Source organism: Eutrigla gurnardus (genome assembly GCF_963514095.1).
Source record: "Eutrigla gurnardus genome assembly, chromosome: 3".
Classification (NCBI taxonomy): domain Eukaryota; kingdom Metazoa; phylum Chordata; class Actinopteri; order Perciformes; family Triglidae; genus Eutrigla; species Eutrigla gurnardus.
The window spans coordinates 22,040,652-22,060,122 of NC_139917.1; the positions used below are offsets into that span (position 1 = coordinate 22,040,652).

Sequence of the window (19,471 nt, forward strand, 5' to 3'; positions counted from 1 at the left end):
CATCGGAATTGGAATGTATTAGAGGCAATCATAGCAATTTAGGGCGCGTTCTTTTAAGAGCTGTCTCTGTATTATTATTTTTCCTGAAACCAAAAACTGAAATTGAAAACAAAGAGAGGTTGACTCGTGTAGTTAGCTCCTCTGCTGCCACCCACTCCTACACCCAGTCCTACATATATGGATTTGACCTTAAGCTGTGTGGTGACCTTTCATCAAAGCAAAGTCTTCTTGGTGTAGAAATGCAGTCAATCACACACACACACACACACACACACACACACACACACACACACACACACACACACACACACACACACACACACACACACACACACACACACACACACACTCTCACTCACTCACTCACTCACTATAAAATCAATGAGTAATCTTTTTCAAAACAAAGAATGCTCTTTACACCTTTTGCACTGTTTTGTTGTTCCGATTTGTGTAACCAACCTCGGTCCCCCTTGTTTCTCTACACTCAGCACGTGTGACCAACTAATATTGCTCCTCATCTGTGTAAAAAAAAAAAAAAAAAGTTTCAAATGTTCTTTGTCACATCAAAAGTTTGATTGCGTATTCTGCATTCTCACTTGGTTTGGTTAGTCCACGTTTCCACACCAAGACCAGTCTATGATTCCCCTTTCTCTTCCTCCCCACTAATGCACATTGAAATTGTATTCCGGGGCCTTTTAATGCTGAATACTGAAGCTGGAGCCACGGATACATGGAAGTTCCTGCACACAGTTCATCCACATGGAGGGCAGAGTCTCGTCAGCATTCCTGCTGGTTTTCATTATTTAAATTCACCCCTCACTTTTGTTACTGTGCTCCTCCTACTACTGGGATCAGTTCAATAACAGCCAGCACGAGAGACGGAATAATGACACTATATCATTTCCTACTCTTTTCAGGGAAATGAAAGGGTCCCCCCCCCCCTCCCCCCCCCTTGCTTCGGTGCGTCACACACACAGCAGTGTGAGCAGGGACGTGTAGGAATAATACGTGCGTCTGATATCCCAGTTGTGTGGATACGACGGTGTGACTGTGGGATAAATGAAACACTCATCATTCCAGATTTATGGAGCAGAGATGGCGTCGGCACAGCGTGTCAGCGGCTCGCTGCCTGTTTGGCGTGTTGCAGACGGGTGATGAAGATGCAGGGGACCGAAATGTGCTTTGCGTTAATGGGGTACACACTGCTGCTTGCACAGCAGCGGAAAGTTCCGCCACAAACAAGGAGGACACTTTTTTTCTTCGCTCGAAGGCTTGCTTTTGATGATGTTGAAAGATTGTTTGCTCTCCCTAGTTGGCAATTGGCTGGAAACATGCAGAAGAGAGCAGAGGTCGTTACATCTGTGGGCGGTGACCATTACCTGCAGCAGCCGGTTGTAAATCAATATTTGAGGCAGTCGTGAGGAGGGGACCGTTAGTTCACCGAGGGCAAAGACAAGCAGACATTATAGTAATTAAAAATGTATACAGCAATTTGGTTGTCGTTGTTCATTCAGTGGAAGCAGCCAAGCTACAAAATAGATTTTAGAATCATAACAACGTTCCATTAATGTTTATAAGATTTCTTCTCTGGCTTTTTTCCCCCCTCTAATTGACTTTTCTAATGACTTGCCTCAAAAAACCCCCGAACAAACCTGTTGCTTTACACTTGTGCTCTGTTGCAGGGAAGATGTCCAACATCCGAGCAGTCAGGAAGAGGCAACAGCTGAATAACTTGATTGCCAGGGTTACAGAGATGGCCAGGCCGGGATACACGGTTGTTGATTTCTGCAGCGGAACGGTATGTGTATTCATCCACCAGGTCCAGCCACGCATGTATATTTATCACTGCACCTGATGCTGCATTAAAGCTGCTGCACCATTAGTGGCCGGCTGGAAGTTCTCATATTCCCTCGCGTTGCTCATGCCTCTTTAAAGGACTTGTGTTGTTGGCCGGCGTACACGGGCAGAATGGTAATCATGCTCATGAATAGGCTCAGAGTCATAGTGCTGCATGGCGAAAGGGTCAATACTTGGTGGGGAAAGGGCAGCCCTAATCACAACTCTGATGAAACCACTGATGCATGCTTTTTCTATGTGCTTTAATTTATTTCCTCTTCCTCCGTGATGTCTCTCAGGGCCATGTTGGGATTGTTCTCGCTCACACACTTCCAGATTGCCAGGTAATGTTTATTCGTGTGTGTGTGTGTGTGTGTGTGTGTGTGTGTGTGTGTGTGTGTGTGTGTGTGTGTGTGTGTGTGTGTGTGTGTGTGTGTGTGTGTGTGTGTGTGTGTGTGTGTGTGTGTGTGTGTGTGTGTGTCATATCTTTAACTTTTGTTGCACAGACATTAACATTCTTGAAGACTTGACTTGACTTTAAACAGGCATCTGTCATTCTCCAAAAGCACAATATCGCATTATCATATATCATTGCTACGCCGATGATACACAGTTATATCTTCCACTCGAACCTGGTCATAGCAACAACTCCACCTTGGAGTCCATTCTTGACTGCCTCCAAGACGTCAAACTGAAATAACTATCTCCAACTAAATGATGGGAAGACAGAAGTGGTCTTTTTTGGCCCCCCAAACTCCTCCATAGGTATAATAAATCACTTAGGTCCCCTGGCGCCCAATCTTCATACCCATGCCAGAAATCTTGGGGTGATCTTCGATCAAGATTTAAAATTTGATAAACAAATAAACTCTGTGGTGAAAAGTTGTTTTTTCCAACTACGAAACATTGCAAAACTGAAATCAATTCTCTCCCTCTCTGACCTTAATACAGTTACCAATGCCTTGATTACCTCTAGGCTGGATTATTGCAACTCACTTTATTTAGGTATTAGCCAGTCATCTCTATCCCGCTTACAGTTGGTTCAGAATTCTGCTGCCAGATTGCTAACAGGAACTAGGAGGCAAGAACACATAACACCCATACTAGCATCCCTTCATTGGCTCCCCATCAAGTACAGGACAGAGTTTAAAGTTATTTTATTTGTTTTTCAAGCACTACATGGCCTGGCCCCCCAATACATTTGTGACCTACTCTCCCCCCTTTCCAACCCAAGGACTCTTAGATCCTCGAATCAACTGCTCCTGACCGTTCCCCGGTCTAGGCTACGAGGAAAGGGCGATCGTGCCTTTGCCATTGCAGCCCCAAGGCTATGGAACAGCCTACCCATTTCAATTAGGTGCTCCACCTCTGCAGCTGCCTTTAAGGCAAATCTAAAAACCTTTTTGTATCCCAGGCCTTTGAATGTCCCTGATGGTCTCAAATGTGTGTCATTTTTCATTCTGGCTGTCCCAGCCATGGCTATTTTGTATTTTGTACCTTGTTTGTAATTTTGTGTTCACTGAACTGTACAGCACTTTGGTCAACTTTGGTTGTTTTTAAATGTGCTTTATAAATAAATTGATTTGATTTGATTTGATTAGTAGCTATATCAATAAATCTAATACTAATGATCATAGATGATTATTAATCATGGAATGCATCCCCACAATCATCATGTAATATCACAGTTTTGTAATGTTTCATTCCATTATATCACCTTTTTTTTTAATCTAACAAATCAAATCAAATCAAGATTCTGTCATTTTAATTAAAGTTTTTTGAGTGCTTATATTTATTTATTTATTTATTTATGCAAAGGTCTCAAGTGTTTTTGAACATTGTTATATGGTGGAATATATCAACATAGCTGAGTTTTTTCTGTTTTCATTCAAGGTCCTCCTCATCGAGAACAAAGAAGAGTCGCTGGTCAGGGCCCAGAGTCGCAGCGCTGAGCTCGGACTGAAAAACATCGGCTTCATTCAGGCCAATCTGGACTACTTCACTGGGCCCTTTCAGATCGGGGTGAGTGTGGAAACTAACACTTTACAAAAAAGGCAGCGTTGCATGGATTTTGTCTCCATTCAAATGACGGCCCATAGATACTGTAGACAAAAAGGTATCCATTTCAAATGTGAATAGTAGAAGCTGAAAATATTGCAAGCAAATTAAATGTATAATTTCTTTGTGATGGTAGAAATGACTCAAATTACAATGTAGACAAATAAAATTCACAAAATCATCTGTACTGAACTCTATTTTTTACCCTATTATAGTATAAACTAGCAGCCGCAGTAGCACTGATTTAATTACATTCATTCTTAATGTTCTTTTTTACTGTAATTACAATCCATTTTTCAAATTCATCATTGGATTTTTTTTTTCGAGCAAGTTGAATTGCCTTTCACACAATAGCTTTGAAAAACTAACACAAGGAAAAAGTAATTAGCAGTCACATTTGGTGTGCAAACTCCAAATTTAAGGAGGCAACATCTCTTTCTCTCATTAAAATACAGAAGCTTGAGCTACTGGTTCCCCACTGCTGTAGTAATCATCTCATTGAGTTACATACTAGGGACAATATGTCCGTGACCCGATTTATTTTACTGCATTAACATTCTCTAACTTATCACCAGAGTAATGATCCAGTTCCACATGGCTTTAATGTGTCCAAGACGTTGGAAAAGCACCGCTGTCAAAACAGTCGCCTTTTATAACATGCAACATTACCTTTGGCTTAAAATGTCAGTCATGCTAATTAAAATAACCCACTGCTTCTCCTTTCTTACACCTCGATGAAACACCTTTGATTAACACTCCATAAACAATGCATTTCTTCCTACTCTGACAACTTCATTGTTGGCACCTCAAATGTTCTGTTTTTTTTGTGTGTCTTATAATATTTCTATATTTAGGAGACGCTCAGTCACACATCACATGGAGAGACTTGTTACACCCTCATCCTTTTTTCCGGAAACTGCAAACACCAACGTGCAATTATTTTTGTCAGTGCAGCTTAGTTGGCTTTTCATTCCCTGAAGTGGAGCTTTTAATCAGAACGCTTTTAGTGCCCTGCACTTCAGTTAAGCCGCGTATGTCACTGTCTTGTCTTCTGAATATTAGATAGCCAAAAGGTGGTTTTACACAGCAAATTAAGGACAAACGTAATGATAATGTTGAAGGAGCTCCTCAATGAGGCGTGTCTTTGTCCTCGCCTGCTGCTACTATCCCTTATGCTTTTGCCTTCAGAAAAATGTTGCCAAGACCTTTGATAAGAGTTATGCTCTTATGAAACGCTGAGGAGTCCTCATTGGAAAGGGATGTGCAATCTTTGGAAAGTGTTTGTAATAAATGTAAGTTATAGTTGCCAGCTATTTCAAGTTTTATGCAGTTAACTTGGCCAGGTCAGCCTTTTACTTCTTAATTCATCACACATTTTCACACCAGCATGTCTGCCAAGACTGTGTTTTTGAAGCTGAAATATCTTGTTTATTAAACGGGTTTGATTCTGCACATTTAGCTGTAACAACAGAATACAAATTGTACTAACGTTATATATTTAACGTGGCTGAAACATCTAGAAACTCAGCATCGAGTAGCACTCTAACGGCAAGTGGAAACCCTCGCTAGTTTTTCTTTTAAACACCCACCTTCATCTGCAGAGAATTGCTGTCAATAGGTCCTCAGCTGTACTTTATTGACTGTTTGAGTCGAGCTCTGTTACACAACAATGTCTTTGTTGGCGATTTTAGAAGAGATGTTTCTCTTACCTTAGTGTAGTGAATCCCCGTTTCATCCAGGCAATTTCTCTCTCCTATTCATCGTCATCACTCTTGGTCGTTATTGTTATTTATATTCGTCTCAGGTCAGTGTCTTCCCCCAAATATGTTGGGGAGATCCATCTTCCTGCCGCGTGTCATAGCCCAGTTTCAGAAAAGCCAGCTGTTCCAGTAGCCTCATATATATATATATATATATATATATATATATATATATACACAAACACACACACACATACATATATGCTATTGTTCCGGCATCGCCGCTCCACTGAGACCCGCTCCACTTGGCAAGACACTAACAGTGGATTTCTCCACAATATTGTGGATGTTTTTTTGGAGATTCGTGCATCGACTTCTCTGAAGCCTCAGCTGTTGCTCTGGCGAAGCTTCCTCCTGCGTGACAGATATTCTTACCTGAAGGAGCCACTCATCACGCTGCCTTTAATCCTGTTATGTATTATACATGCTCCCATTTTTAGTCACGCTTATTTAATCGGGCTAATTTAATTGTGTTTCTATTCTCAGGCAGTGGTTGCTCTTCTCGTCTGCAGCAGCATGGCTCCAGGTGTTAGACATACAGTATATATATATATATATATATATATATATATATATAAAATTCTTTCTCCTCTCAGATAAGATTGAGCCAGCACACCTTGAAGGCACGGAAGGTTGTGGAGCTTGAAGTTGATTTAGATTTTTACTGCATCCAGGTCCATTATTGGTTCTGCTTAAGGGTCTGATAGTTTGCAGTTGATTCTTTCAGCCGACTTCTTTATGTTTGAGTGAATAAAAAAAGTACTTTCCGTTATTACTTAAAGCCTTATGTATCTAAGTTGACTCTAAAGCTTTCTGGCTGTGTTTGTGGGTCTGTCCTTGGCATATCTCAAGGGCCGCTCTACTTTACACTTGGCAGGTGTGTTGATGTTGACTGCAGGACGTACAGTGTCATCGTTGGTACGATTTGAACATGCGACACACGTTCAATATTGATAAACTTACCTCCTAACCGGCTCCATACGTCTCGCTGAATGACGCATTGAATTGTTTTTACAAAGTTTTGCACACCTGCTCCTCCTCCCAATGCATTTTCATTCATAATTAATATCACTCTTTATTACTGCCTGTACGATTATTATTATTAAGCCTATATAGAATATGACAGTGTCCACACCACACAAGTTAATCAAACTAGCAGAGGAAATTATTCAAACTTTTGGAAAATTAGGCCCATGTTACTTGAATAAAATCATTAGACAATTTCTCATTTGCAGAAACGCTGCGACATCACCTGTAGTATATTTATAATTTTTCACCTTCCATTCGCCAGAATTCATTCACTCGCTGTATGTTAGGACAGGGTGGATGTGTGAGCAACACTCAGTAAAGCAAAATGAAAATGCTGTCACATGGTGTGATCAATTCAAGTAAAGCTTTATTCACTTAAGGGATCTATTCTTACGTTTTAAAAAAAATACTCAAATGACTCACAACACTGATGAAATTTTGCCGATATAAAACTCTCATTGATGATGGACCTGTTTTACTTGAATCCACTGTGATTATCTTAAGGAAATCAACGTTTCAAACCCCAACATTGAAAGGCAGACACCGAAGCTTTTAAAAAGTGTTGCATCACGACTTTCTGCTGCAGAAGGGTGTTGCTGTCTGATGGGACAGGAGAGGGATGCAGTAATTACTTGAATAGGGGTGGATAATGAAGCCTGGTTATTTCTGTGATGTGATTATTGAGAGGAAAATACAGATGGAAACAGCTTTTACGCTCCCCAAAAGACTGATTAATAAAGAACTTGCTCTTATTAATGGCCCTTCGGTCCTTTTGCTTGTTGCATGTTGATTTATCAGTTCTTCAAGAGAGAGAGATGCTTGTGCAGATGTGTGCTTAGCGGGGCATGTATGAAACACTGTATGTCTATCAGATGGTTTATAAGTCAGCCCAGTATATATTTTCATTATCTTCCATTATCCATTTTTAATTAGCACCCCACATATTATATCACGCTGGGACACGACTTCATCAATATTACTTAAACAGACAAAGACGGAAGTCGTCGCCGTGGATAAAGCAAGGGGAGCTTTCTAAATGGAGAATTGGAAATGCATAATGAATTCTCAAAACGTGTGGGAATGTGTTTTATTTCTGTTGCGTTTGTGGCGGAGTGTTTGTGTTAAATCATGGCCAAAGGTTATAAAATGTAATTAGGATTTACCGCAGCATGACTAATGTACAACATTAAGTAGTAAGAGTGATGGGCTACTTTGTTAATTATATTTTCTTTAGATCTTTGCGGGGGGATGCAATATCATGTAATCTCTGATAGAGTCTCCTCCTCCCAATCAGCAGTCTGAAACGTGCCGTCGAAAGAACATAAGCTCGGCTTTTCCCTCGATGCCGTGAATAAATGCAGGATAGAAAACGAGGTGTCAAATGGATTCAAGGCCGTGCAGGTAATTGATGTTAATTCCCCAATTTTCAGTTCCTGCTTATTATTTCATGTGCAGAGTCTCCTTGCACAGCTTAATCTTGAAATGATTACCCATCTTATTGAGAAGTGGAGTAAAGCGGATAACTCTCCAACTTCCACGGAGAGCTGAGAAATAACCCCCTCACACACAGACATTTTGGTGGGTTTGCCCATGTTTAGTTCATCTCTTTTGTAGGTGCTGCCCATCTTGGCTCAGGCCCCCGTCCCGACCGAGTGTGAACTTCTGCTCGGTGGCACTGTTGTCAAGGCAACGCGTGGTAGATTCAGACTCCCGGGCGCCAAGCGTTCATTTCTGGGAGGGCAACAATAGGAGTTCGGGGCGGCTGCTTTGAGTTAGAATGGTGTTGGTCTCATGGAGCCGGAGTAGCTGTCGTCATATCGGAGTGTTGATAATGCTTTTAACCATTAACAGAGAATCTATTTAGCCAGTGAACGCTTGAGAGGAAATCATCTGTTGCACCTCCGTCCTGTGGATATTAAATTCATTGCCTCTGATGAATGATAATGTATTTTTGCAGGCTGGAATGCAGACGGGCTTTAAGTCCTTTTTTCCACCATCCAATATATGATCAGACCATCAATAATATATAGCTGGGGGTTCATCACCACGCACGGTTTACCCACTCAATAGGAAACCTGATGCACTTGCGCCTCCGCTCCTGAAGCACTATTGCATTTTGTTTGCTCTAACTCGAGTCTGCACCTCGGAGTCCGTCGATGTGTTGAATCACAGCGGCCATAACGAGGTAATCAATCGGCTCGAGTGCGCTCGCTTCTCAGTTGTCGGACGAAGTCTGTTTTCAAACGGTATTGTTGCGTTTGTGTTTCTCTGTCTGTTTCCCTTCAGGTCGCCCTCCATGCGTGTGGCGTTGCAACCGACATGGTGATGGAGCACTGCATCCAGGCTGGGGCCGCCTTCGTCGTCAGTCCCTGTTGCTATGGCTTCATCCAGAACGCAATCAAGTTCTCGTTCCCCAAGAGGTTTGCTCACCGCACCTTGGCCCCGGGGTCACCTCTCAGGGTTTCTGCTTCTTTTTTTAAAGTGTTGTTTCTGACCACGTTGTTTCCCTGTTAGACCCATGGTGCTTCTCTTCTCTCTGAGGGATTTGTTTTTCTTCAGAGGCTCTCGATAATTTTCTTTACACGCCATCTCACACTCTCTCACACGTACAAACAATCTATATCTCTTGTCATTGCTTTTTGTTCACCTCCTGCGTCTTATCATCGCCGCTGACGGAAAACGGAAGCTGTGTCGCATCACCTTCACAGCAAGGTCTCCCCCCTCACCTTTTCTATCTCAACCCCCGTTCTATCCGCGACAGAAAATAGGCTTCTGTGTGCAGATGCTGTCTCGGATATTACAGAGTGACAGAAAAATCCAGCCGGAGGTACGGACATGAAATCTGGTTGATATGACTTGATCATAGGCAGTGATGAAGAAATGTGAGTTAATTATCAGTTCTGTTGATGCTGTTTAGGAGAAGAAGTAAGAGGCTTTCCTGAAATGGTGTTGGTCCTGTTGCTATGGCAGCACTCCGTTTACTTATGGCACTTTACTTGGTATGCTGTTAAAGCCACTTTGGGATACTGAATGGTTCAAAACACAGAACACAGTGGTGTTGGAGCAGCTGAGCGACTGGGATCCCAAGCTAGTTAAAGTGGAGAATACCCATTGTGATTTTTATTCTGGTTATGATTTTGACTGTTAAAAGTTGGGCCAAGTCTGTTAAGTCATAAAAATCATGCATCCTGTAATTTTCTTTTAATATAGTCGCTACCCAAAGTTCCATCAAAATGGTGCCTTTAGTGAAGATGATTTCATAATCCGGTTTTCAGTTGTCGAGTGTAGAATAACGGCTCACATGAAGTTGAGTCACTCCAGCTCTCACTGCAGATTCCTTCTTTTCCTCATTTCTCCATTCACCTTTTCCTACTAATTAATAATTGTTAGTTCACCCATAATGCACTCAGCTGCTAGCCGCCGGCTCAGTCGTCGCCATGTTGAGAGCCGTGTGGAGGCACTCAAAGATGAATTGTGAATTTTGCACCTTTTAAAGATTATAACATACCACAAGTCAAAGAAACAACCCACCTAGAATTGACACAAAACAACTATGCAACCCTTTATGACGCGTTTTAAAACAGCTTGTTCATTAGAGTTACTTATGGTCTTTCATGTAGTTTAAAAGAGTGCCTGGAATATACGTTTCTTCCCAGACTACACTCGTCAACACTCAGCAAACAGCCAAATGAGATTCAGACAACTGCTCAGACACACCCCCGGTGGTACTCCAGAGAACTGCCGTATTTAGCAGCGCTATTATGTCAGTGAACATAGCTGTGTGTTGGTGAGACGGGGCACATGATGATGCATATCATCAGCCACTTTTTTAGATTCATTTTATCACAACTTGTAATGCAGCACACAAGATATTATTGCCATGGTTGCCAGGACTTTAAAATGATAGCACACACCGATGTAGAGCAGCAGTTAAACTGTTTCAGGTGTTCTGATATGTGATTTTTTTTTCAAGGGACCCTGGGGAGGAACCCTCAGTGTACAGTATAAATATTTTAAGAGTTTTCACATTCTTAGTTTTCCTCTCCTCACTTTTGCTAACTTGACACTTCACCCCTGCCGACTCCTCATACAATATTAAAGAATGACCTAAAAAAACAAAAAGACTTTGCTGCTATAATGGACAACAAGAAGCCGTGTTTCTGGAGGGCAGTCGTGCAGCGAGGGGGCCTTACGCACCTGACTGTGTCAATCTTCATCGTGCTACTTTTAGTGTTTCCCCCCCTCAGGTCATGTTCCAGGTACTCATGCGGATATTCTGCAGGTGTCGACATTCCAGGCAGTTCACAGGTTTTTTTTTTTTTTTTTTTTATGAGCTGCGAACTGAAACGCCCATTTCATTAACGCTCTAACAGTTCAAGTTAAACTCAAGATTCATTCATGTGACCCGACTGCCCCCTTAACCCCTGACTTTCTTCCTGTTGACTTTTAATTAGCTTTAGCGATGATGTGACTACTTTTAATCATCACAAACAAACTCACTGTTTCCTCACAGCACTGTTTCCTCACTGTTTCCTTTTTTTACGAGAGAAAGTGGTTTGATTTAGAGATAATACATGCTGTTTTGTTGAGCCTAAGATTTGTTTATTTATAGTTTGTTTGTAAAGTGATTGTCCCTGAAAAAAAACCCCTCTAGAGCTGAGCAAGTAAACCTACGCCTTATAAGTGCAATAAACACACTTTACTCCCACAATTTAATCACTGCGCTTTAACGTCAAAATATCTTCTTTTTTTCTTCTGTTTTTACAGCAAAAGGTTCCAAGAGACTCTGACTTATAAGGTATGTGATTAAATCCCTCCATCGCTATCTCCCTCCCTGCATGTGTTTATTTGCACACTGCAACAATATCAAGTAGAGAACACTGAATTACAGCGTCACAGTTTTTACGGGGATTGCATTTCAGATTCGGTTCACGTATATATGTGCATAAAAGATGCCGTTGTCGGTCGTCATGTGTTCATTAGAGTTTAACGTGTTTAACGCAATGAGGCAACACATTCTCTTTGCTAACTACGTTCTAATTAAAGTGCCACAGCGTCAACAGAGATTATAACGAATGAGGCATTTAACTTAAAAGTTATAGTTTCACATACATGGACCAGAGTGCAATGACCCAGTGAGCCACCATTGTCACCGTCCGGGAAGCCAGAGTAGAGTCGGACAAATGAGTAACACATTGTGAAGCAGGGTTTATTTATTATAATTCTTATGTAATTATAGCATTTCAGAGTGAGACAGGTCTGATTTATGCTTAACTAAACTTTGTGCTTCACTTCAAGTTAAAGTTAAACTTAAGTTTGTTGTTTTTGATATTATTATATTTAAACAAAGGATGTTATGTGATTATTATTTCAGTCTCTGGGCATCTTGATTCCGACGCTTCCTTTAGCATCTGTATGAGACGCTGCCGGCTTTCAACTAACTCCATTGTAATTATGAGACACTGAGAGCAGCAGTTGGGTCAAACAAACACAGGACTTTCACCTAGTGCACCAGTGTTTGTGTCCCAAAAGCAAAAGTTGTTTTTACCACAAAACTGACCACGTGTGAACCTTTTCACGCAGTACTGAATCTACCTTCATGTTTAAATTCCACCGCAACCGGCTCCTTTTGTAATTTTGTATTTGGATATACCAAAAATCGTTAAATGACATCCAAAACGAATTGACATTAACGTGACATTATTTAGCATATTTCTATGTTGCTGTCCTGATTAGCTTTCATGTATTTAATTGGCTGTATTTTATAGGACAATAAACTAAAGTGAATCAGTGCACTCCCTCCCTGGGATCACACCCTCCAGTCTTTCACTCCCTTATCGCTCAGCACAGACACAGCACTGTACCCTGAGAGGGCCCCTCCCACGATGATGTATGGGACCTGTCAGTGCCCCTGGGAGGAATCTGTGTAAAAGTTGCTGTAGTTGCTAGCCATGGCAACCTCTAGGGTTGACGTGTCACAACATCGGACTACTTCTAACTTCTTTTCTGTTGTGCACGAGAAGAAATGGATTTTTACAGACGTGGCTTGAGTGGACAGTGTGATTATATATTCTTTACAAGACACTGGGCGATTTAATCTTCATGTGATTGTTTTTCTTGTCCAAAACCCCATAGCAGTGAAATTAATTACAATTGGCATAGCAGATATCTTATGATTATTATCCCTGTGTCCTTGCTCCCAAAACCCCAGCTGATAGTTGAAGAAACAAAAGCAGCGTTACAGCGTTTTAAAGCAGAACCGTTTTTCCAGTAGTTCAGCAGAATGACTGCACGTTGACGAAAGGCGTATCGCTGGAATAAAGGGCTAATGGGGTGAGATATTGGTGCTCAGCTCTGACCTTAAGGTGCTGCTCCGTAGCCTCACATTCAGCGTCAACCCCGCCGAGTGAGGAATCGAATCAATTAAAGTAGAAGCAAGTTAGAGCTGACTAACCGCTCTCCCGATTGATTTCTTCCATGAACCCGTGAACCGTAGTGAGGTAAAAACAGGCTGGAATAAATAACCTGGGCCCATCTGTGATGTTACATCCAAAGAATCCTATAAACAGATTACCATAAAGTTTTTTGTTTTCTTCTTTGATTAATTTCACGTCTTTAATCTGGTCAACTAAGCGTGACATCCTGTAAACTGCTCTGCCTGCTAGCATTTGCTAATTAGAACTAAACACAAACTAGGTCATTAGTTGCAGATCATAAACCAAAGTATCGGACAAATGGATTGCAAGAAATGCCATCAAATACTACTACATGTGCATGCATTATAGTGCTCATTAAAATACTATCTATGTGGAATAAAAAAACAACTCTCTGCTTGATCTCTGATTGATTAGTGATTTAGTCGTCATTGCCGTGGCAGAGCTAATACATGAGGCTTTGAGGCTTGACAGATATCATCCAGCTCTACTGGGAGTATCGAGTGCTGCAGGGATGAGGATTTTTTGAACCCAGGAAGTCAATGTCACACTGGTTCCCTCGGCGATAAGCCAATAAAATTTTCTTTTTTTATTGGATTTTGGATTATTGTAGGAAATAAGCTCTGTGGCAGACACACGTTTATGATACTTCCACGTTTTGTTCAGCAAGATTTTTTGTGAATGCAGATGCCAGAAGTAAAAAAACGAACAAAAAACATGCGGCTATAAACTGCATCACAGGCACATGAGTATGACGTTTTGCAGTCTCGCTTAGCAAACACCCTTTTTAAGTCATGTAAAAGCTTCAGGGCTATTCACTAATGTTCATATCATAGAACAAACATTAAAATATCTTTCACTCGTGTCAACCGCAGACACGTTAAAAAAAACCCATCGACTTTGAGACTGGAAGTGTAAAAATGCTCAGGTAGTTTCCTGGTTTGAGGACTCAATGACCGACGCCGACAGTAAATAGTTCCTGTGCTCATTGTCTGTCCTTGTTTCAGGAACACATGATCCTCTGTCGCTTCGCGGACCAAACTGCTGTCCAGCTTCCTCCTGAGAGGCGACTCATCGGTACCGTTTACATTTTCCCAATTCTATAGTATTCTATTATAGTTCTGTTCTAGTGTTTTCTCTTTGTTTTTGTTACTTTCTGAAGTTATGCACACACACATTTCTCTCCATATAATCGTGTATCTGACACAAGTGATTGACCATCTTCAATAGAAATTGATACTAACTTGGTATTTATTGGCCTTTGGCTACTGTGCTACTTGACAGCATGGAATTTCAACACATCACAAAGACGTTTATCAGGCAAATGGAAGAAAGAGGAGGGAAAAAAAGAAGGACGTTTTGTCAGACTGAAACCTGCAGGCCTGTGCTGAAGCGTCACTGCACAGTGTTTCATTATGTGGAGAACATTCTTCACCCTGATAGTTCTCCAACTTATCAAAGCCTCCCTCCGAATCTGAGGAGGCTCCCCGATGCCTCGTCAGTCGGAAAGCCCTTTCATACGTACCTGACACCACATGTCACAGCGTTTCTGCTCTGTATCAGTTAGCGGGGGCCTCAACCTCTCCCGGTAACACTTTCTAACCGTGTTTGATCCCATCTCTCCAGAGCCTGCCAGTGTGGCTGTGCCCGTCTAGGCAGCATGACAGGCCAAAGCTCACATTTACCCGGCCTGCCACCTGCTACCTCACTCGCCTAATACATGTGAAGTCTGTTTAAATGAAATCCTGAGGGGGAAGGCATGATAATCAGCGGGACGCTGGCTTCTGCGGGGTATTGACGCACGCGAACGCTACGTACTTGTTGATTTTGGGTGAGAGCTGCTGCGTAGACGTATCTATGATTGATGATCCCGGGAGAGACAACAGGATGGAAGTATTTCCTCTGTTGTTTTCATCCAAAAACAAAGTCACCTGGGCCTGTTCTGCCTGTGTGTACATGTCCCAGAGCATGAAGGTTTTGTTTTCTTCCCCTTATTACACTGTAATATACATGTGTTAAAACCAAGCTATTACCTTATTACACACCGGTTTCTCCACTATGACTATGTTGTTACTGAACTGTAATATAAAATGCTAAGAAGCAAAAGTTGAGTTATTTTTACTACAAAACTGACCACGTGTGAGCCTTTTCACACAACCAAATCTACCTTCATGTGTTTACTAGATTCCTGTTATTTTTTCCCTATAAAATGTAAGTATATATAATGTAAAATCAAATGTCTTGACTTATGATTTCATGATGATAGAATGCAATATTTCTTTCTCTGTACCACTGCAGGGAAACAGTGTATGGGCCTTGTGGATTTGGACCGCTCGTGGGCAGCAGAGACTCATGGGTACTCGGTGCGGGTGATGACTATGGAGCCTGAGAGCTGTTCACCGAAGAACAACATGTTGGTGGGAAGGCTGCAGCACGAGAGTGGACTGGAGGTCAGCGTTGGCCAACTGGAAGCACTGGGACATGAGTAGGACTGTGAGCGCCGCGTGTACAACTGAGCGTCTCCTGTGTGGTCAGGATTCGATGAAGCAGCAGGCCTCTGGCTCCTGGCTGCATCCACACAGTCCTGAGAATACAAACATGTTTTTACACACCCTCAACAGTTTCTTTTTATTTATTTTTTTACAAGCCTTTTTCATAAAAAAAAAAAACTATGGCCTCGGAAAAATAAATATGTATTTCTGGATAACCTCTTCTTCAGGAAGTCCCTTTCACAGTGAAGGTAAAGGTAACTGCCATAAATGTTTGGTAGTAGAAGTAAAAGCTTGAGTCTCTCACCAGCTACGCTGTATTTGTGCTGCGATTAAGCTGTCAACCGAAGCATTCTCAAACCCACATTGTGAATGAAACATCCCGTACTTGCATGCTGTTTTTGCAAACAGTCTGTGACAGAACTGAGTCAGATCCCTCCGTTTCAGATCATATGGTGACTTTTCATCGTCTGTGTGTGTGTGTGTGTGTGTAGAAAGAGAGGAAATTGGATTCAAACTCGAATGGCATCAGGTGAAATATAGCATTTGTCACGGGAAACTGATCATTCCTCATAAAGATTGAATGTGACCACGGTACGCGTACCCTAATATGTTCAGCAGCGATGAATATTTCATGATGCTGCCTGAAAAAAAAGGTCATTGTGCTTGATTAGATGTGCAGCATTCAGAGCCTCGTGCTCCATATTTCCAAAGCACTTGAGGCGAGCTGCAGGTGCTTAAGCTTTCATTCTGCAGGTGAAGCTGGTCATCTGTGTATCTGGGAATAAAAAATCCCATGTTGTCACCTTCGACATCGCAATGCACAGCTGCTTGAGGAATCAAGGGAGGTAGCCTGCGAGCCAGTTTTCCTGCTCCGCACTGATAGACCGGAGAGGTGCAGGCTTTTCCAGCATCCAGCTCATCTGAATTCAGTCAGCAGAGTCAATCTACCCCGAGGTGAATGGCCAGACACGACTCCTTCAAAGGAGTGGAATTATTTCAAAAGGAGACGTCTGACTCCCTGTTCACGTTTTGTGGCTCCGCACAAACGCACATTTACAGAAATTCATATAAGCACAAAAGGGGGAGAAAAGGAGTAGGTGGTGCTACCTAAAGCTCGTATAGAATGTGGAGGTGCCAAGTGGGTCGATCCAACCCAAACACTCGGCGCTGGGAGGTGACGAAACAAGACTCTTTGTTTGAACGAAATAATTCACATATGAATTTATTTCCATGTAAATGCAGTATTTCTTCACTAATGGTGAGCCTTGTGAAGTGAATACAGATTAAAGTCAGTGATACAGTGGACTACATGCATTCTTTTATTGTCTGTTTAACTGATCAATAGAAGATGAGGTTTTTTTTCATTGAGTAGACTATGATTATGCTGATAATAGGTTTTTAAATAATCCTGGATTGACACTTGATTTAGAATCTTCTGTGTGGACCTCAGCAGACACTCGCCACCTTTCCTGAAGGTAGGTTTTCTAAAGCTTCTCTAAACGAAACCATGTATTGCTGCATACTATAACTCTTGTTTTTCCACATCATTATTCCAGCAGCGTTTATAGCAGTTTCTCTTCAACAGTTTGTTCCTCCATATTTGGTTTCCCTTTTTGTGTCGACAGGTTCTATATCAGTACAACCTAAATAGAATGGATGCTTTACCGTTTAACATGCATTGCCACCAATATATGTGTTACATTTCACTTATAAACAATGTTGAGCATAATGTTAGAAGTTGGGAATACCAGCAAATGATTATGGACACGTTTCCCCATTGGTTGCCTACAGCAGTTCCCAGCTGTCGTCATGCACTAAAAGCATGTTAATATTTCAGTTAACATTGAGATTAATCATTTCCTCTGTTAATGAACTACATCCGAACTAAAACTACTGATCATTGCTGCAATGTTTGATCGATTGGCTATCCCGTTTTGGCCGAACTGACCCTTTAACGTTTTATATGATCCGTTTCTCTACATACCAATATTATTAGTCATGTACCATAATTTGAAGGATCTGCACTATAGCTGCTTTTAAAGTGTAATAAATCATCATGGAATCCCATTCTTGTAGTCCAGTAATGAGACTGATGTGATTAATCGTGTAATTATTCACCCCCGGTATGTGTCCCATCACATGCTTCTCTCTGCCACAGCAGAGATTTATGATCGGCTCGGTGACGGGGTGTAACAAGGCGACGCTGCCATGTATCAAAAGACTACTGTGAACAACCAGCAGCAGGCTAATCATATCAAACCTTCATCTCATCCATCTCCTGCTCCGTCAGAAGGAGAACCATGGCGTTTAGTTGCCTTCATTCCGCAGGTCTACTTTCTGTCCATTTAGGCAGTGAGGAGCGACAACTATGTTTACTGTATAGAAAATGCAGTGTGAACGCTATTGTTCATGAAGAATGACACTTGTAGAAACGAACCTCTTAACAAGAAAAAAGTATAATAATAATAATATAATAATAGCGTTAATAATAATAGCATACGCATAGCTGGGATGGAATGGGGCGGTGCACAGGGAGTCAGGCAGATCATCACTTTAAAAGAATAAACCTAAAGTTGAAGAAGACAAAGTAAAACCAATCAAATGCATCAAATGTTCAAGATTTGAAAGAGTAAAATGGTTAAACTGCATTTGAGAAAAGCAACTACCCTAATAGATGAAATAGTAATATTCCAGAAATAGTAATAATTACACCATTTATTCCGGTGTCAATACCGCTCATTTTGTGTTTTGTGCTGCTTATCTCTCCGATCAAAGCCAGTCATTTCCACTGCATTGTCTTTGTGAGCAACGTCTACCTGGGTGGGCGACGCACCTGCGTGCCCCAGCAGGCTCCGCAATTCATTAAAGGCATTTCCAAAACAAAACAAGAAAAAAAAAACACGCGCGCGAGGATGCCATGACGTTACAGGTCATGACGTTACAGGTCATGACGTTACAGGTCATGACGTTACAGGTCATGACGTTACATGCGGACTGAAGTCCACATCCGCGACGTTTGGAGAGCTGGAGTTTAAAGGACGCGGTCTGACTGCAGTGGGAGAGCCCGCCGACGGAACTGGGGGGAGAGAGAGAGAGAGAGAGAGAAGCTGTGCGCTCTCTTCCCGGCAGAGCGCGTCCCGCTCCACGTGCACTCACACGCGCGCACACATCGGGGTCACTACTTTCAGACAGCGGACTGGTTTGCACCGCGAACAGTCTGCAGGACGTCATTTGCTACCTGCGCGCCTTCTTCTTCTTCTTCTTCTGATTTCTTCTTCTTCTGATTTCTTCTTCGTCTGGTTGTTCCCTCCGCTGCTTTTACTGGATTACGGAGAGTAAACGGGCAGCGTGGGCGCGTAACTCCCGACACCATGGATTTATGGATAAAGTTGATGTTGTTGTGCGGCTGCTGCTTCGTTGCAAGTGCAGACTTTGACGGCAGGTAAGAGCGGCACATGTTCACTGAAGCCGCCGATGTTTTTGTGAAATAAGAGATTCCTCATTCAGAGGTCCATTTAAGGCGTTTTTTTTTGCACACACACAAAAAAACGCACGTATTTGGTTAAAGATGGAGTGGTGGTTGCAAACTGGAGCATTATTTTCAGATCGTCAAACTGCAGAGCTGAATATAGGAGTGGAAACATGTTGCTCCTGTGGGATGATGCGAGGAGCCAGCTGATCACTCCGAACTTTTATTACGGTAAAAACAGCCATAATCCAAGTGCATCCAAACCGGTGGATTTTGTTGTTGTTTTGTTTTAATTTTGTGCACCCATCAGCGTTTTCACACCACGCAGCTCTCGTGTTTGTTGCTGCAGATGCCAGGCTGATTAGAAAGTAATGTGACAGCACGCTGCCCGGC

General features: G+C 42.0%; 2 protein-coding genes across 6 annotated transcripts in view; both read left to right on the forward strand.

The window, feature by feature from the left end:
- Positions 1-16,929, forward strand: part of gstcd (glutathione S-transferase, C-terminal domain containing) — a 44,989-nt gene extending 28,060 nt beyond the window's left edge. Inside the window, exons 6-13 of one of the 2 annotated variants that reach the window (XR_014596848.1) lie at positions 1,683-1,798; positions 2,136-2,180; positions 3,730-3,858; positions 8,970-9,103; positions 11,451-11,481; positions 14,125-14,194; positions 15,416-15,990; positions 16,039-16,929. Coding sequence is in view for 1 of the 2 variants with exons in the window: in XM_084005654.1 (XP_083861780.1) it covers positions 1,683-1,798; positions 2,136-2,180; positions 3,730-3,858; positions 8,970-9,103; positions 11,451-11,481; positions 14,125-14,194; positions 15,416-15,606 (716 nt within the window). In the remaining variant the exon portion in view is untranslated. Of the gene's footprint in view, positions 1-1,682; positions 1,799-2,135; positions 2,181-3,729; positions 3,859-8,969; positions 9,104-11,450; positions 11,482-14,124; positions 14,195-15,415 lie in introns of both variants that reach the window. The other variant, XM_084005654.1, reaches the window with a different exon arrangement.
- A 1,742-nt stretch (positions 16,930-18,671) lies between these two features.
- The window catches only part of npnta (nephronectin a), a 42,316-nt gene continuing 41,516 nt past the window's right edge, over positions 18,672-19,471 (forward strand). The window contains exon 1 of one of the 4 annotated variants that reach the window (XM_084006176.1): positions 18,672-19,051. In XM_084006176.1, the coding sequence (XP_083862302.1) occupies positions 18,981-19,051 (71 nt within the window). In that variant the 5' untranslated portion in view covers positions 18,672-18,980. The remainder of the gene's footprint in view (positions 19,052-19,471) is intronic. The other 3 variants (XM_084006177.1, XM_084006178.1, XM_084006179.1) reach the window with 3 other exon arrangements.